This window comes from Mycteria americana, chromosome 1, assembly GCF_035582795.1.
Source record: "Mycteria americana isolate JAX WOST 10 ecotype Jacksonville Zoo and Gardens chromosome 1, USCA_MyAme_1.0, whole genome shotgun sequence".
Classification (NCBI taxonomy): Eukaryota; Metazoa; Chordata; class Aves; order Ciconiiformes; family Ciconiidae; genus Mycteria; species Mycteria americana.
The window spans coordinates 71,646,148-71,665,481 of record NC_134365.1 but is presented as its reverse complement, the minus strand read 5'-3'; the positions used below and the strand labels follow the sequence as shown (position 1 = coordinate 71,665,481).

Sequence of the window (19,334 nt, the reverse complement as noted above, 5' to 3'; positions counted from 1 at the left end):
GAAGAACATGAATCCAAAAATACCAAGTATTTCCTCAGAAAACAATAAATAAAGCCACTTCATTAGTATAATTACATAAATACCTAAGATACCTAACACATTCCTCATAAAACAGACTAAGCTTTTCAGAAGGTTTAAAAAAAAAAAGTGTAGATGGCATCCCTTCAGATGGTGAAACAGAAAGCTCAAGTATGCCTGAGGCTGTAGTTTCACAAGCATTTTAAGGCACCACTGTCCCCAAAAGAAGCTGCCCCCCCAACTGGTTATTTCCTCCTCTGTGCCAGAAACAGCATGTGTGCTCCTGCTCTTACCATGAACATGATAAAATGGGTAAGGGACGTGATGAAAGCTGTTATTTCTGGAGAAAGGAGTGAAACTGCATCCTGAACCTTTAGTGGAGAAATGAGGTATCCAGCTGGACACAGGCTGACCCCAGCTGGCCACGCACAGAGAGACAAAGCTTCAGGATCAGGTCTTGTTACAGTTATCTTACCGTGTAAGCTGTTTAGAGGTTTGGGGGTTATTCAGTTTCTTTGAGACAGAAGCTGTAGTTATTTTTCCATAGTGACTCTTGCTATGGACCTATTTTATTTTCAGATGGGTCCCCCTTATATGAGAGAAGTTCAGTCTCCAAGTCATCAGCATTTAGATACTCAAAGCAGGACGCCAAGGCATGAGCCCTGAACTAGAGAGAAATCAGCTCTACTATCTTGTGACATTAGTGCAATCACACAATGTTGACCGTGGATCACGTGAAATGGATCACGGTATCCTCCAAAGCACTCTGAAAACCGCTGACAAGCCTCTCCTCAGAAAGCAAGCTGCAGAACAATGGGAGCTTGGTTTCCAGCAGGTCCAGAGTCCCTCTCTTCTTCCCTGGCTCCAGGGACCTCTCCTCACCCCAATAACCCAGCTGTCCTGTTACGGTCCTTACAATCATGGAGCAAACCAGGACGTTGTTACTTGCATAAAGCCCCCAAAAAAAAGATGTAATGAAAAGTCATGTAATTGCTGAGCTGTGCCTGCCTTTCCCTCAACAGAGGAACTAATTTGGTCACTCCACCCAGTGACTTACTTAATTCCGAGACATCTATTTCTTCAAATTTGATTAAAATTATCCAGCAGCTTCAAAAGGTGTTAGAAAGGAACAGTCAAGAAACAGAGCCACAGTACAGGCTAAACCCAGCTATTAATATATTAGAACAGAATTATGCTGTCTTGAAAAGGGATGCAACACTTCATTATCTAAATGCCACTTACCAACAGGCTAGCTCTCACATGTAAATGGCTCAGAAATACCAACTATAATTAAAAATATCAATTGAAATATAATGAATGTATTTCTGGCCCTTCAACTAGAGGGGCTGAGCAACACAGATAGATTATCTTTTTTTTTGAAAATCCAAGAACATACTTTGCAAAACTACTGTAACTAATTATTCATTATTCAGAATACATATGTGTGTATATATATATACACACACACTTATGTAGACACACACACATAGGTAGAAAACCATATAATCATAGAATAATTTGGGTTGGAAGATCTCCGAAGGTCTTTTGTCCAACCTCCTGTGCAAAGCAGGGTCAGCTCTGAGCTCAAACCAGGCTGCTGAGGGCTTTATTCAGTTGGGTTTTGAGACTCCCCAAGGATGGAGACTGCACAGCCTCTCTGCACAACCTGCCCCACCACCTGACTGTCCCGCATGAAGAAGTTTTTCCTTATATTCAGTATGAACTTCTCTGTCTCAAGACAAGCCTGCTGTCTCGCTTCATCCCATCGTGCAATGCTATGAAGAGCCTGACTCTGCTTTCTTGATACACTCCCTGTAGGGATGAGCAGGCTGCTGTTAGGACCCCTGAAGCCATTGCTTCCCCAGGCTGAACCAGCCCAGCTCCCTCAGTATCTTCTCACAGGACAGGTGCTCCAGCCCCTGCCCATCTTGGTGGCCCTCTGCTGAACTTGTGACAGTTTATCAATCTCTTTCTTCTATTGGGGAACAACAAAACTGGACACTGTCTTCCAGATACGGTCTAACGGTCTAACAAGTGCTGAGCAGAGGAGATGATCCCTCTCTTCCCCTGAGCTACTGGCCGTGTCCCCGCTGGTACGGCCCAGGAGGCCGCTGGCCGTCTCTGCTCCCAGGGCACTGCTGGCTCGTGCCCAGCTCGCTGCCCACCAGGCCCTGAGTCTTTTGGCAGAGCCGCTCCCCAGGCAGGCAGGCCCCAGCCTGTGTGGCTGCCAGGGCTCGTCCTCCCCGGGGCAGGGCTCTGCCTTCGGCCCTGCTGAACGTCACTGGGGTCCTGTTGACCCATTTCCCCAGCCAGTTTGGGTCCCTCTGAATGATCTGGCTAATTTTAAAACTTATGAGCAAGTTTTAAATTTTAAACTTTATGAGCAAGCAGTCTGTCTTCCAGGTCATTGAAAAAAAATGTTAAACGGGATGGGTCCCAGGCTAGACCCCTGCATTACCCTACTTGGTACCAGCCTCAAAGTAGAGTATGACCTATTGACCATCACCTTCTCAGCCCAACCATCCAACCAGGTTTTTAACCATTTTGGCATCCACTCATCCAAATGTCCCAACCTGGATAAGAAATATTGCAAAAGACAGTGTCAAAAGCCTTGCTAAAGCTCAAGTAAATGACATACACTGCTCTCTCCTTGTCAACATATCCAGTCATTTTACTATGGAAGGCAATTAGGGTGATCAGGCAAGATTTACGCTTTTATCAACACAATAAATGATAAAACTATGTGACTGGCAATCAACTCTACTGTTGTTTTGCCACGTGACCTTGTGTTATTATTGTTCAGGCCATTCTCCCTTCCAATCTCCCTACTGAGTGGCCTGAAGACAGACTTGTATCTAGGCACCTATTCAGGCTCCACACAAACAAGCTGCGTTATCTGCTCGGTTTTAAACGTCCTACTTGCCATTTTCCGCCTCTACTCAAGGTTACTGAATGTCTGTCTTTCTCCACGACTTCTGAAGCTGTTGCATCAAAATTCCATCTGCAGGGAACAGAAAACCCATGTGGCAGATGTCTGCATCCCCACAGTTAAACCAAAGGAGTATGCTACTAGTTTACACTACAAAACAGATGCTCATTGATGTGTTTCACTATTTTATTGTGAAGTGGCATTAAAAAGTTGCATCTGATGCTTTTCTGAAACGTGACAAAACATGAAGCATCTGGTCCATTATACTCCAGTGTCCTTGGGAGCAGAGCAGGAGGGGCAGACTCCTTTCAGCCCCTGCAGGCATTGTGGTGAGCCCAAGTACCCAAGAATGACTCCACAAACAGTCCTGGTGGAATGACAAACTTGTAAAATTCCTTATGCACCTTCTTTACACAACTCTCTGATGGCAAATGTATCAGTGTATTAGATTAGTGACCCTCTGACTAGTTCATGCAAATCAGTGTCTTTTTATCTGTTACATGTACCTGTTCTTTATTCCAAGTAAACATCTTGTTCTTCTACTAAGGAACAGTGATAAAAAGAAAGAAAGAAAGAATTAATTAAGGGCTTTTACAAAATTGTATTTATTTTACCAAAAAAAAAAAAAATCACATGGGAAAGCATTATATACCATGATTTGAGAAGAGTTTGGCTTCTCGTTGATAAACAGATGCTCTCTAATGGCAGCATTAGAAATTTACTGCTTAAATAATGACATTAGGTAGCAAGCACAGAAATAGCAGACACAGAGAGAAGGGCTCAAATAATTATTTTTAAGTAAAACATATTTTACCACTAGGTGTCCCTGTTAGAAAACTATAATCCCACAGAATGCTCTGTGAGATACAGGGCAAATCATTTGAATTACTGTTAAAGCTGCTGGCACAAGCTGGCAAAACCTTCAAAAGCCAAAGTGCCTAAGTCACAGAAGCAGCGTGTGTTGTTAACAACCATGAAAGATAAAGGCAAGGGTTTAACATCCTTTTTGAGTACTGCTACCAGCTAAGATACAGCACTAAGTAAGATACAGCAACTTACTTAAATATACCACTTAACATATATTTCAGATGCGTATTTAGCGAATGGCAGGGAGATTCAGTTCTCCCTTTAAAGCAGCCAGCATAAGGCAGCTGTTAGAAACAGCCACAGTGGGTATGCTGCTGCTTAACACAAACGCAGTTGCAGCCACACCGTTCCCCTGCTATGCCTGTCCTGCACATCTAACCCAGCTCATTTTGACTGCAACTGATTTAAACAAAGATCATCGGGAAGGGATGGCAACAAGTACCTGCGGATAAGCTGAGGGCAGTGGCCTTTCCAGGTAAATTAGTTGCAGCTGGAAGAGGCCACATGGTGCAGCCCTGAAGACATCCATCCCTCTTGCTCTCTCCGTTAATAATCTTGAGCATTAGTTGACTCTGCCTCTTGGGCAGAGGAGGACTACTTACAGAAGAAGAAAGAGTTATAGAAAATATTTGGAACATACTCAAAGATTATTTTAGTGGGTGCAAAAATCAACAATTATGTTGGGCTGGTCTGTTGCACATTGAATACTTTTCCTTTGACTACGGTTGTACAGCAAGATCAGGCCAAACATTAGTGAGGTCGCTCACTAATTTCCCACTTGGCAGCACGGCCTTCCTTACATGTATGGCTGTCTGTCGGAGGATGACTTTGGTAAGAACTGAACTGACTTCACATTCAAGTTTCTGGACTTCCACGCACCGACAATTAATTGTAAGATTAAATTTACAGTAAGAAAAAGCACAACATGCAGCTAGCTTAAAGTAAATGGAGTGCATTTGCAAACTTCCGTGCTAGCTTTTTTCCTAACAGACACTGAAGTTTTGCCACTACATTATTAACACGTTTGTTTCAGCAAAAAGATGTTGTTCAGATGGCTACTGTTGAAACTCACCTGTCCCTGCAAGCAGCCCACAAATAAGCACATCAGAGAGCAACTTGACAGCTCACTTTTAGGAGTTACAACACGTCAATGATTTCAGTGAATGAAAACGTAGTCAACTCTCAGTTGTCCACAGGCTAATCATTTAAACTGTATGTTAGCTCTGTAAAAATGCCTGTGCTTGTGCTAGAGACAGGAGCGTAGCTGTATGACTCTGTGCAGTATGGCCTCCTGAACTCTGCTTGTGCTAACTTTGAGATCTCCCTGTTGCACACCAGCTGTCCTTTGCTTCCCATCTTCCATGATGCCACCCCTGTATCTCCTCCACTTAATTGTCCATCTACTCATATTGACCAAAATATCATACCTTAAAGGCAGACTCTAGGAAGACTAATCACCTTAATTCATTCCACCACTGCAGTTGGGTTTTGCTGGGTGGAGAAGTCAGAAAGCTGTAGCCCTTTCTCCTTCCCCACCCCCAGCAATCAGTAGAAGAGGAGCTCCAGCTGGTAAATGGCAGAGAAACCCTTTCTTGGCTGCTCTCTACCTCACCTGAGGCACAGCCACCTTTCGGGCCTGGAGGCCACCTGCAAACACCTGGAAATCCTTATCAGACTCCAGAGAGCAAGCAACAAGAACGATAAGGAGACGTAAAGTCCCGAGTTTGCAAATCAGAATCCAACTAATAAAAAGTGTTTTGAACCTCCTGGGAAGAAAGGAGGAGGGGAGGCTTATTCAGCGAGAACCAGAAAGGTGTGCAGAGGTGACCAGGCCCAGCTTTGTGACAGGAGTAGGGCTGCCGAGTCCCGCAGTACCAGCCGTCCTACAACCTGGTGCCCTGCTCGGAGCCTCTCAAGCCGAGGCCGTACGTGATGGGCAAACCTCAATTTCTGGTCAACCTGGAGTACCAAAGGGAAATAAGCCTCCTACAGGCCCCCCGGTTATAGGTCACGAGTATACGTTAAAGAATCCAAAGGAATCGTAAGCCTACTTCTGTTTTGGCTTGTCAGAAAAACAAGGTTTTGCAGCAGCCTGCCTCGCACACACCGAGGTGGGTCAGCCGGGCCGGAGAGGCGCGGGTGGGAGGCCGGTCCCACAGCCGGGAGCCACCCGGCGCCTCACCCGCCCGGGCGGGCGCTCACCGGCACTTTTCCGCCCGTCCCAGAGCGGGCGGCCCTGCCCGAGCAGCGCTCCCCGGTTTGCCGCCTACGGGAACCCCTCACGCCACAGCTCCGCGGCTAACAGCTCTCCCCGGAGGAGCCGGGCCCAGGCCCGCCTCCACGGCCCCCGCGCGGTCGGGCCGCCGCGCCCCGGCCCTCCCCGCAGGCCGCCGCCCCTTACCCAGCTCGGTGCCCGGGTTTCGGCCCGCCATGGCCCCCGCTGCCGGCGGCTCTCCGCCCCCGCTGGCGGACCCGAGCGGGGCGGGCAGACTTCGGCCTCGCCGGTCCCGCCCCGCGCAGGCAGGAAGCGGCGGCGGGCGGGCCTGGTCCTGCCGCCGGGGCACGGTGCTCCCCCGCCGCCGTGGTGTTAGTCCCGAGCCCGCCGCACCGGAGCTGCCGGTAACGAAGCAGGCAAGGCCTACCCCCACCCCTCAGCCTCCACAGGGTGAGACCACTGCCCTTGTGTGACGGGAGGTACTAGCGTATTGCGTTCCTTCCGTGATAAAGAACACCTTGTCTTGATGATGAGTTCTAGCAACTTCCGATTTCTTCGAGTTGAATCTTCAAGTGGAAACTCGTGTCACACATACACAATGGGCTCTATAAACTTAACCAACCCTGTAAAACCTTCTAGTAACACCTGCAAAATGAAAGTCCCATAACAAAGCCACTGACAACTTCGCAGCCTTTACTTTTTCCCAGAGTTGTAATGACACAGTTGTAATGAAAAAAGTATTAAATATTGTTAATATTCTCATTTAGACAAAACATCTTGCACTTTTAGCCCTGTTTGCTCAGTGCTAGCAACCACCTGCTCAAGCAGGCTCAGCTACAGCAGGTTCCCTAGGGCCACATCCAGTTGGGTTTAGTGTATCTTCAAGAACAGAGACTTTGCAACCTTTCCAAGCAACCTGTTCCACTGTTTGACTGCCCTCCACAGTGGAAAAGTATTTTCTTACATTCAGGCAGAATTGCCCATGTTTCAATGTATACCCCAGTTTTCAAATGTTAAGCTTCAGTTTTCTTAAGATGACAGCATTACTGTACTCTTGGGAAGAAATCCAAAAGAACAGTAAGGACAAGTATGAATATGAAAAGAATAAAACTGTGTACAAAATATACCTGTGTATAATTTTTCTCCTTTCCATGCATAATGCATTATGTAAACCTTTCAGCATAACATTAAAGGAAGTGACAAGTGGAAGAATGGCAATATTTTCTTTAATGAAGAAAATTGTTTGTAACCTTGAAAGAGTAACTTTTTTATCCAGTCTGGAGGACTAAACCCAAGCTTTATACAGATTCATAGCCAACCTCTGAGATTTTCATGTACAACCAAATATTTCAGGCAGCATGTTTAATTTAGGAGTTTTCACTGTTTTTGATTTTAGAGACTCACATTTACATTCAAAGTTTAAAGAATAAAAAGACACAAAGCTTACAGATCAAGGAACTTGCCACCCTCTGTACCAATACTGAAACATTCTTACTGCTTTCCCTCTGTGTAGTACAAAACCAAGATGCTAGAAAGGATTACATAGTTAACTTAGTTGCTTTTCCATTCCATGAACCCAACACTCAACAGTAAGATACAAGTTTTGAGAGGCATTTTTATTTAGACAACTAAAAACAAACGTTCAGAAGCAGTGTACAATGAAACAAAACCCAAACCAAATAGTTTTAGTACATAAACCCTTCTTTTCAACTAAAGCCAAATTTTCCAACTTTCAAGAAAAAGAAAATGGGTAAAAGCCATTGTATCTCTTCTCCATAATAAAGAAAACACACTACAATGAGTCTAATTGAAATTGGAGAGACTGGATTCTTGACTTGCACACGTCTTTGAAAAGACAGTAGGCAGTTATGCTAAAAAGATAGCAAAACTCTACTACTTGTCTTTTTCTTTTTTTTTTTTTGATACTCAGCTCTCTTACAGACAACACCTAGCCAGTTCCACCGCATCCTCATCAATTACTGCCCGTCTTTGCCTTATGTAGAGAGTGCACTCTGGAAGGCTGCTGTTTATCACTGTTAACTTGATTTAGTCTCGTATGTCCATATGCTGTGTAACAGTTGCAATAATCAGGCCTTAACTTCAGGAGTTGAGCTGTACACTGAATCTGAGTTTTCAGAGGCAAGATCTTCTGCAATTAAATAAGAAGGGTGTTATTTAACTTCACCTTAGATATATAAACCAAAGAAATGTTGCAGGGATTGCTTAAAGTCCAGTTCAGTTTGTTTTTCCACTTAACCTGATCCAGTTATCCTACCTCATCTGTTCAGTCTGCACAGCTCTAGTCACTAGTCTGACACTTACCACATGGCCATTTTCAGGAAAACACACTCGAAGATCTTTTGAGAAAAGTGAAAAATGCCAGAAGGTACTTGGGGAAAACTACCTCTTCCATGCTAAAGAATGCTACCACCTTGACTGATCTTTTAACACTTAGCTGAGTTGAAGCTGGCAGTTCAGTGCATTACCTATTTCCTCCTCTGCGGTTCCTGGAAGGGTGGTCCTTGCTTTTGCTGCTTCTGCATTCTCCTCTTCTGTAGAGAGGAGGGAGAAAAAACAGTCAATACCTTCAGGTCCCCCCACCCACCTTAATGAAAAAAAAAAATTTCCACTTGATTTAGTGTTGAGGAGACAGAGTTGCGTAAGCAATCCATTAATGAATACTCACTTGCAGTTTTCTAGAAATTGTTCCCCCTCCAAGTTTAGAGAACCAAAGTACAATATAAAATAAACCTATCATCCACACTTCTTTCTAGAGATTCTTATCTCTTTAAGATTTATGAAAGTGGTATTTCTTGCTCTATAACATAAAAATACATCAGACTATTTGCTTAACTATCCACAAAGTGTCTATATTCAATAAGCTTACAGGTTTGAAGTTAATTGCTTAAATGACAGCTACAAAAGTAAATCCTTAAATCTAATAGACTTGAGTGGATGATAGAGACCCTCAGAAGACAGTACCGTTACTGTATGAAATTCAGATGATGTTCACCACTTACGATAGGTATCACTTAAAAAGTGCACACAAAGCAGACAAGTTTCACCAGGAACAAGCACACACTTACCAGGAACTACACACTTCCAAAGACCATAGGTTTTCCCTACTGTTGTCTGCCACAGCCTTAGTGTACCATCCTCAGATCCACTTGCATATAACTCTCCATCAGGGCTAAATCTCACACAGTGAATTGGACCAAAGTGTCCTTTGTAAGATTCTATAAGAGAACATATCAAGACCATTAATTTCAATGTTCAGTCAGTAACTGAAATTAATTAGTAAAAACTGATCAGAAGAAAGAAAAAAATACTGATGGGAGGCACTTTCTCAGTATTTAACTTCTGACAAAAACCAAAGCTTCTATTAATTGGTATCTCAGCCATCTCTAATTTAGGTAACATTAATGTTTTATTAACTGCAAGAAAATAGGCACTTAACTATTCTAAGCAAAACTATGAAGCAAGCCAGTAGCACGGAGTACACATGCTCCGTTCCTTCAGCCATGCCCTCTACGTACGTAGAATTTAAAACAAGGACAGGATCAACCGACAAACTTAGAAGGACACTTTTTTGAAATATATTTGGCCAGCATTATGAAGAACACAAACATACCACATTTTTCATAAAGACAAGTAGCTGCAACTCATTAGACGTATTTAACGAATGCTATAGTATGACACTTAACATACAGCTTGGTATTGCAGCAATACAGAATGACTTAACTTTTTTTTTTTAAATAGGTACAAAGAGCTGTTTAATGGAGGCTTTAATTAGTTCCAGAAGAATAATGTTAGGTATACCAAGATAAATGCTTAACTGATAATATACCTTTTCATCCTCTTGCACAGCATGCTATGCTAAGACCTTATTTGAGTACAACAGTTTCATTTATTAGTCATTTTGTCATTAATCTAATACCCATTTCAGAACTCATTTTTGATTACAGAAGACAAACATACCTAATTCTTCTCCTGTATTATAGTCATATTTATAGAGTTTAAAATCTTCACCACCTGCAACCAAACATTCTTTCGCAGGGTGAAGTGATGCAGAATTGATTGTAGCAGGTGCTTCAAATGATTTAATCTGCTCTAGACTGAGGGGGAGAAGTTTGTTAACAAAGTTCATAAAAACAAAAAGATCCTGAGAGCAAAGAAACTGTGATTCTACAAATCACAACTGCTTTTAAGAAAAACAGAAGACACCCACACACAGTTTCTGAAACAAGTTTTAGTACTTGCACACGCTCATCAAGTTAGAAACGAGTACAGAATAAGCAAAACAAAAGCTCACACATTCAGAACTACTTTCTGGAATACACTTAAGTGTGTAACTTGCTTTCCTAAGACATCATAGAATTGTATAAATAATTAGTTCTATGAAAAGCACTGAACTGAACCCTGTCTGAAAAAACTTATTTAACCACAATTACAATTAGTGTGAAATACAAAAATGGCACTGAACCTTTACAGTCTAGCATCTTATAGACAGTTAGGGTTCACTATTTTAGAAAAGGGCAGTTGTTTCACACTCTGCCTCTGACAAGATGGCAAGCAAAGATGTCTACTCACACCAGTTCTGACAACGTGGTGATTCTGGCCTCATACAGTCAGTTTTTACCCACAACCAAGCCCATTACTCAACCTACGAAAACTCTGTGTTTTGGACTCACGTTTCTGCACTATGAAAAGCAATAGTCTTCCCATATGTTATCACAAGTATTTGTCCTTCTGGAACATACTCCATGCTGCTCACTGACATTGCAACATTTAGTGCCTTCACTTCGGTCATGGTACTCCGGTCCCAGAGGCTTAAGAGGAAACAAAAAGGAAAAGACAACTCTCAGATTACTTCAGCAAATCAAACAATTTTCACCTCCCATCAATGGCAAGATTTGGGTCAAAAAAACCACCTAACAAAGAACGTCGTTTGATTCCACAGGTACTTTGCATATTCAGTTGCATCCTTACCTTAAAACTTTGCCTAGGTGAGAATGAAGACATGCTTATTTTAAAATACTGCTACTTTTGAAGCTTAATGCAACAACATTAAATGGTACATGTACCATTTAACTACAAGGATTCTTTTAGAGATTAAAAACGTTGTTATAAGCCTCCTAGCAATACAGCTTTCTAGAAGAAAGGCTTGAAGATTCCATTATGCCTTTATACCTCAACAAGGCAAAGAGATACTAATGCCAATTTATGCAAAGAACAGAGATTCATTTAAGATAACAGTCTTCTATCTAAGGGGGCAAGAGCTATCTAAACAGAAAAGAAATGAAATTTTTTTGCTATGACACGTAAGAATCTTTGTTCATTAGCTGACTGCTGCATTTCTATTTCTACAATTCAGAGAAAAATAAACAAGACTAAGCTCTTGCCTATCTTGAACACTAGGAAACTGAAAAGAATTGGAGCTGAAAAGGACACTACAGGGCAATTGCACCAGTGACTTCACCCTCCCATCCATCCTTCCACAAAGCAGAAAAGACCATTCTATTTCTTTCTCCTTTGTGCCATAAGAATGGTGAGACAGCTAGGCATGAGATGACATTGGTTGTATCAGCCAGAAAGCTGAGGAAGCAGTCAGGCACATCGCCCATCTTTTCTGGACAACGTAGTCTGAGGAAGGGTCTTTGTCAACTCATCTCCCCAGCAGCCAGGTTTGTCTAGGTTTCAGCACGTGTCCTACCAATTGGGCATAAAGTAAACAAAACACTTAACTGTAACTGGATGAGCCATCTTATAAAAACACTAAAGCCTACTCAACTTATCAGCATGGCAGAGAAAGAGGGCTACGTCTATGAACGCTGCACTGTTTCCAGATACTCCTCCTAGTCGTTTATTCCAGTCCCTGGCTAGTCCACGCCTTGTGCAACTTCAAGGCTGGATTGCAGAATACAAGGCAGCAATACCTCAGCGCAACGTGTATTCACAAGACTCATCTATAAATTCATCTTCTCTAGGATTATGAAAGGCATAAATTTATTCCACTATGCAGTTCTCCAAGGCCCCCTCTTTTTATCAGGGAGGACACGTTTATGGGGTAAATTAGAATTACTACAAAAGTTATGTCTCTAACAGCAGAAGAGAACTGTATTAGGCATGCAGCTATAATAATCTAGGATCAAATAACCTGTGTTACTTATATTCTTTACTAAAAAACATAACTATCTTCTCACATAGATTATGACAACAAATAAAAGTAAGCTTCTTAAAAACGGAAAGTTACTTTTTCTTACCGGACAGTTTTATCATCAGCTGAAAGAATCTGTTTGTCATCACTGCTCCATAAAGCCTTTTTAATGCCAGAAGTATGTCCACTGACAACATCAGGTTCTTAAAAAAGCCAAATATTTTAATACATGTAAGAAAATGAAATAATGTCATGCAGCAGTTTGGGAGCTTTCTTAAGCTATATGGATTACCATTTACTAGAAACTAAAATTACTTCAAGCACTTATGACTTTATTTGTAGATCTTATTCCAGGAACAGGATAAATGTGAACTGGGTATCTGAATGCCTGAACTTAAAAAGCTTCACTAGCTTAACATCAAGGTTCTCTACCTTCATATCAATCATTAGTAGTGCAGTATCAACATGAACTTAAGCACGCTTAAATATGTGGAGTCTTTTTTCTTTCAGATGACTAAATTTTAATTAATTAGACCTATTTCTAATGAGTCTGCATTGAACTGGAACATGCTATCCTTGAAGTCCATTACAGATAAACTCTAAATCACTTGTAAAAGCGTAAACTTAAAACATACAGATTATCTTAGTCTAGCAAAAGGTTATAGACACTGCATTTATAAAACAACCCTCAACTTTGCCTTTTGTGATTCATAACAGAAAGTAGCTCTTAATTTCAGAACTTTTATTTAACTCCAAAACCCAAGAATCAGTTCTAAAAGCAGACTCACCTGCTTCTGGCTTGCTCAAGTCGTAGATACGCAACAGTTTATCTTGTCCACCTGTTAACAGATAATTGCTATCCTGAAACAGAAGTTATAAAGGGTCAACTCTGTTTTGAATCAAAATACCAGCCTTCATCCATGAGTCTTAAAAAAACAGTTCTTTCTCTCAGACAGCCTCTAATACACTTACTACATTTATGTTACAATCTTAAAAACCAGAAGCGGTATGCTAGGTTATTTGCCTGTTAAGATACACACGTAAAAAGTAGAAAAGTAACCAACAGCAAAACATACGCAAAAGCTTACTTCCCTGGTGAATAAGGTATAAAGGCTTTTCATACCTGTGTAAAATCCACACTTTTGACAATGTGTTTGTGAGCCAATGTGATTAGTTCATCGCCTGACACAGCATCCCACACTTTGCTAAACAGCAAGAGAAAACATTTTTATTTTAGCAGCACCAGGACAAATCAACCTGAACAGTCAGATTAGTTTGTAAGCAATCTTTCCTGACACCATCTTAACATTTTATCATAAATGCTACATTCTTGTAAGTTATAACCCAGTTAGTCAATGATAATACTTTACATGCTTTTACTAAAGCGCTTTTTTTTTTTTTTGCACTATCCCACCATTTTCCCTTATCTTCTTCTTCAGGATAGTGCAGACTAACTAGCATTTTAGTTTTAAGACAAAGGCAGTTCTTCTCTGTAACTTAATAGAGATTCCCCTCTACTAACAGGATTCAACTTGCCAAATGTTAATATATGCTGCAAACAGCACAAACAAACAACAAAAAACATCAAAGAAATTATTCACTAGAATTTTCACAAGAGTTTTCTTGTAATAAAAAGAGGCTAGCTGGTAGAAGCAAAATAAAAATCACTCTTTTAACTCTGCTGTAACTACAGTGCCAGAGACTAGAGACGCATAGAAATGTTATTCTAGCAAACAGGTATGGTAATTAAGTATATTTATCAAGAATTAATCATAGTTGTTCATCATGATGGAATTAACTGTAGCTGCTTTCAAGAACCTAAAAGTCTAGGTTTTAATCTGGCTAGCAATAAATGAGGTAACAATTACTAAAGAAAAACAAATTAATCAATAATTTCTATATGTCACCAAAGAGCGCTACAGACTAAAATCAAAATACAGACTTCAAAGACAGTTAATCACTTACGCTGTAAAATCCGCTGCTGCTGTAGCTGCTTTAGTGGCGTCCGTGTTCAAAGTGGCACCCCAAACAGCACCTTTATGACCTAGAAATGTGCCAATCCAGTCTCCTGTGTCGCCCTGACGCAGCATAGGCTTACCATCTTCACAAAAACAAAACCAATGTTCAGGTAACATGATAAAAAAAGGAAGCTGTTTTAAAAAAAGATTCCCTTGCACAAGCACATGGAAAGAGCACATACTTTATGAAGCTATTCTTTGTAGAAGAGTTTAGCTGAAGAACTTAGATATGCAGCTGTACTTGCTGCAGGCATCTAAAACCGTATAGGCGTTAAAATACCACTCCAAATGAGATAAAAGTTTTCTTTAGGTTTGTGTTAAGGTAGAAGGAAGATAGAAAGGAGCACTTTGTTTAGGTTTTCTTTTTAATCAAGTTTTCTTGAGGCAGAACAGGTTTGGTTTTTTACTTTGGAACAATATTTTCAGACTAACAGTAGTCAAAAATAAGTCTTGTGTTTGTAATCAGGTACGTTTAAAACACATACAGAGATGTTGCAAAAATGAAACAGAAATAGAAAGCCTTTCCTGTGGTTATTTTTTCTGGGAGGCTATCAAAAAGTTGTTCACACAAGATGTAGAGCTGAACTGGAAGCACTTCAAGGCAGAGAGGAATGTCCTTTTAAACTTATGAATACATACATATGATCAACATATACATGTATGAAGGGGAAATGCTATTCACATAATGAGAAAAGCGTTCTCATGGGAAAGGAGGAGCACGTCATCATTCTATGTCCAGCAAGGCAGCTGCCCTGGTTAAACGGGAGCTCACTTTAAAGTCTACAGCACATGTGCACAGACGGTAGAAATGGGCAGTTTCAGAAATAAATCTTTTTCAGGCTTCCTCCCCCGCCCCCAGGTTGGATCCAAACTGAACGAATGCGGTCAGTGATACCCTCCAGGCTAACCCGGTAATTAAGCACCACGAAAATCAGCTGTCCGCTCCCTTTTTCATTCGGTAACTCGGTAAGCTGGTATTACCCTAAAAGTACCAGCGCTTCGCTGGGCGAACAGGGCACCCCGGCACAACCGCCCAGGCCAGCACCGGCTGCTCGGCCCCCTCCCGCCCGCCCCCCAACACCCCCCTCAGGAAGGCGATGCGCGGCCTACGAGCAGCAGGGCGGAGGCGCGGCCCACCCCGGGGGCGAGGGCATCCCCGCCGGGCAGGCTAAAACGAGGGGGCCGGCGACACGGGCGCCGCCGCCCCCCGTCCCCGCTCACCCTTGCAGGCGCTGATGAGGAAGTAGCCGTAGGGGGTGACGCCGCTGAAGGCCAGGTCCACCACGGGCCGCGTGTGCCCGGAGCACGTCAGCGGGGTCTGCCTCATGGCCATGGCGGCGGCGGCGGCCCCGGAGGCGGGGGGGAGGGGGCGCGGGGCGGCGGCGGCGGGGCGCGCGCGCAGGGAGCCTGGGGAGGGACACGAGTCCTCTCCGGCCGGGCAGGAAACGGCGATCGCGGCGGCGGCGGGGGAGGAAATGACGGCACGGAAACGCTTCGGAGCGGAAGCGACGTCAGCTGGCCGGTGCGCGGCCGGAAGCGCTGCCCGGAGCAGGCGCAGGGCGGGAGAGCGGTGACCCTCGCGGGGCGTGCTGCGCCGCTGAGGGGAGCCGGGCTCTTCCCGCCCGCTCCCTCGGGTGGCCGCGCTCTCTCGTCCCTCACCCCAGCTCCTGGAGGAACAATGCTTTACTGACCCCAGGACAGGGTCCGGCGCTCCTCAGTGCTCCTTTATCTTGAGGAGGAGCTCTTCTGCAGCCGTTCCCAGCACGCCCCGGCCTTGTAGCTGCTTTTCAATAGTTGGGGTTTCACATAAATGGATGCCGGTGCTGGCACGGCCCTGCCCATCTCCTCCCCGGTTAGTTCTTTGAGCCCCCGCCGGTGCTCCCCTGCTCTCTTCAGGCTCCTCAGCCAGCAGTAAATCAATCCTGCGGAAAGGAAGCGCCGTTTTTTCTGTAGGGGTAGCTCCCCTCACGGCTCACTGCAGGACCCGATAAGCCTTTCCGGCCGGGGAGGTGGTGGGAAGACAGACTGAAGGGGACGTAGGGATCTTGGGACACATAGCAGCACCCACCTGGGTTTGCATAAAACACGAGGGAGCCATGTTGATGGTAGTGTCTAGGCTTGTGCTCAGAAGCATCTAAAGATGGCATTTGAAGATGCATCAACAGCCTTACTTAAAAATTAGGGAAGTGGTGTTTCTTTTCTTTCAACAGGCTAAAAAGTCAGAATGATTGATGGTTACACATCTCCTTTTTCAAGTCTTAGAACTAGGAAAAACAAATCGTCATCAGATAATTGAAGTTTAAGGTGACTTCACTCTTCCACAGCTTCTCTTTAAAGGATAGGCACTGTATTTCAGTTTCTGACCTTCTGGTGTTTCAGTTGTCATCCCAAAGTTCTCAAAAGTAACTCCTAATGATTTTGTAATTTCATGACCAATTTTTGTGCATACTACCACTGTAGCTGACGCTTCCAGTTTTTCCACACACAGGCACAAACTACCACATAGACCTTCTCAGTATCTTTAAGATTTTCTGGACTTCTTTTTTCCTAACAGTGATACCAGTCTCTCACTGTGCTTTGACATAGGCCCGTAGCTGAATGTAGCAAGTCTCAGACTACAGATTATAATCATGGGGAATTCAAATGCATCTCTGAAAGCTTTTAAAGTAACATTAAGTCATACTTAAATAGAATTCCCAAAATGGGTGTTTCCCTTGATAAAACTGTTTGTGACTGAAGAATTTTCTGTATTTTATCCCATTCTTAGGAAGACTTTGAGAACTTAATGTATAAAATACTTTTCTTGAGTGACTAAAACTTCAGAGTGCAAAAGTCACATGCAATTTTATTATACTTTATATGATAGCAGTGTTTCCAAAATGTCATGGTATATTAATCTTAGTGTTCTAAACCTTACGTTGATGTTCTCTATTTGCCCTATTCCTTGTCATTTTGTTTCTTCATTCCTAACTGTGTATCTGGTTTTGTCCTCAGTAGAGCCATTGCACACCAAAAGATCCATTTATAGGAATGAGGCAGAGACTAGGTGGAAAGACAGATGCAGATCCCTTATCTAAGTTTATATTTAAAACAGGACTAAACAAAAGATTTATCACTTCTACATTTACTTTTTTCAAAGCCTAATATAAATGTAGAGTTACGTCTCCTAGTTAGCAATGCTGCTTGGGTTTACATTTTAAAACCCTGTTCTGGTAACTGATGTTATAAACTTTTTGAGTGAAAAAACCCCTAGGGGTCAGTAAAGATAAAAACTTAGCATTAAATTTAAGTTACCTACTTGAAATTTAGTATTGAGGAATGGAAAGAAAGGGAAGATTGTGTTTAGGGAAGTTTATTTTTAATTATTTCATAGCTTTGATTGATTTTGTCTTCTATTAAATTGGAGCGTGATTTTCCACCTGCACAAAGCAACAATACGACATCCACTTAGGAAGACACAAAATCTCTAACAGGGAGATAAAGGCAAAAATTTTTCCAATTTGCCGGTAGGTAGCTGAAAAATCAGAAAAAGAGAAAAATCATGGAGATGTGAAACCTATAAAATCTAGACTATATTAAAAATCCCACTAGGCCTGGCAAAACTGTAGGGTGGTATTACGGATTAAGTTTTTCATATGCTGCAGGAACATGAAAAGTCTAGTAAGGAACATGTTGGCTGTCACTAAAGCCAGATCCTTCAAAAGGGATCTGTTTGTTCTAGCCAAGGTGATTATATATCAGACTCCAAAAAGAAAAGAAATGTCATTAAAATATTTTTATTCATAGTTTCATATTTATCTCTTTATTATCAAAATAACTGTCTTGTAGTGTTAAATAAATACTCGTCAACCCCAACTTGTCAGGAAGTAATCAGGGCCTTTTAATCATACGGAGTAATTCACCCCATTATTGCACAGAATGACAAGTATGCCAATCACAGGTTATAAAGCACCTGGGCAAGACTCTCTTTTACTTAACATTTATAATTCAGAGTGTCTGCTTGATTAAACATCTTTCCACAGCCAGTGATTGAATTTTCTCAGAAATTGTTGCTGAAGATGAATAAAGCTATCCTAGTGAAAGGTCATGATTCTAGTGCTTTGATTAAAATAAATCAAGCAGAGATTGCATTAAGTAGAGGGTGTTTAGTATACATATTTACATTTCCAAAGACTCCTTTCTTCTCATGTTGTGTTAGATATCATAGTTGGAAATACATTCTCTTGCCACTGAGTGGAGCTCCTTACATATTTATTAGTACGTTAACGATCTAGCTGAGAGCTTCTGCTGTGAGATGGCTTAGTGACGGTTATTTCAGCTTGTACCTGGCAACTTTGTGGACGTCGTGCTCAAGAAGTTACTAGATGTTTAGTTCTCTAAAATGGATTGGCTAAATAGGTAAATGGAAATCTCCGGATGCCACAAGAGACAGCAGCAGGGCAGCCTCTTTGTTAGCGGACCTTGAATGTGAGTTCTTTTAATGTATTGCAGGTTTGAAACATTCAGTGTAATCTGTAGGCATGTTGACACTCTTTACCTCTGTTAAGTTTTTCTTTGGAGAAATGTCCCCTACTAATTTGTACAGCTGATTTAGGGGGGAAAAAAAAAGAAAAATACCTGTTTGCTGAAGGATGATGTGGTACAGATGCTGTGTGCAGATATGTGAAAATGATTGAAGAGCATGTTGCTGTGTTTTCACTGGGGGAATAATTACAGCTGAGTGCCAGCCTTGAGCAGTCAATTATCACTGAGTAACAAGATGAAAGATAAAAGGCAGATGTAATCATATTTCACAAATAATAGAACAGTGTGCTTCAAGTCAAGGAGTAGTTTCTAGATCAGCCTTTCATAACAGGTGACCATATTTTTTCTAGTTTCATGCAACTTCTTGTAATGTAGATCTAGGGAATGTGAGGGCTGGACCACAAGCACTCTTCAGTTGGGTGTGCATGGTAGTATAGTTTGTGTGAATAGAGGCCAAGGGGATTAGACAGAGAAATGGTCTGTAGAGGAATCAGGAAGAGTGTGAAGAGGAGTTTGAGCGAGCAGCAAGGAAAATAAATGGTTTAGTAGGAGAAATGTGACACACGGAAGCTGGATAATAGGGGAAATAGGAGACTTACCTCAGAG

At 42.3% G+C, this 19,334-nt stretch overlaps 2 protein-coding genes across 2 annotated transcripts in view; both read right to left on the bottom strand.

Annotated features, from left to right (window-relative positions):
* Positions 1–6,442, bottom strand: part of DERA (deoxyribose-phosphate aldolase) — a 57,618-nt gene extending 51,176 nt beyond the window's left edge. Inside the window, exon 1 of the mRNA XM_075505546.1 lies at positions 6,216–6,442. Within this exon, the coding sequence (XP_075361661.1) occupies positions 6,216–6,246 (31 nt within the window). The 5' untranslated portion in view covers positions 6,247–6,442. The remainder of the gene's footprint in view (positions 1–6,215) is intronic.
* A 796-nt stretch (positions 6,443–7,238) lies between these two features.
* Positions 7,239–15,690, bottom strand: STRAP (serine/threonine kinase receptor associated protein). The gene is made up of 10 exons (XM_075505534.1): positions 15,426–15,690; positions 14,152–14,287; positions 13,310–13,391; positions 12,975–13,047; positions 12,293–12,389; positions 10,721–10,858; positions 10,008–10,144; positions 9,116–9,265; positions 8,516–8,581; positions 7,239–8,178 (listed from the first exon to the last, which is right to left on the bottom strand). Exons 1-10 carry the CDS (start codon positions 15,535–15,537, stop codon positions 8,117–8,119), a joined length of 1,053 nt encoding a protein of 350 aa, XP_075361649.1. The 5' UTR covers positions 15,538–15,690; the 3' UTR covers positions 7,239–8,116.
* Between the last annotated feature and the right edge of the window lie 3,644 nt (positions 15,691–19,334).

Excerpts from the sequence above, each read along its gene's own strand:
- STRAP (XM_075505534.1), bottom strand. The coding sequence starts at position 15,537 with ATGGCCATGAGGCAGACCCCGCTGACGTGCTCCGGGCACACGCGGCCC. Across the intron at positions 14,288-15,425 it reads CCTCATCAGCGCCTGCAAGG|ATGGTAAGCCTATGCTGCGT; the intron begins GTGAGCGGGGAC and ends GTTTTTGTGAAG. Across the intron at positions 13,048-13,309 it reads AAAGTGTGGATTTTACACAG|GATAGCAATTATCTGTTAAC; the intron begins GTATGAAAAGCC and ends CTTCTGTTTCAG.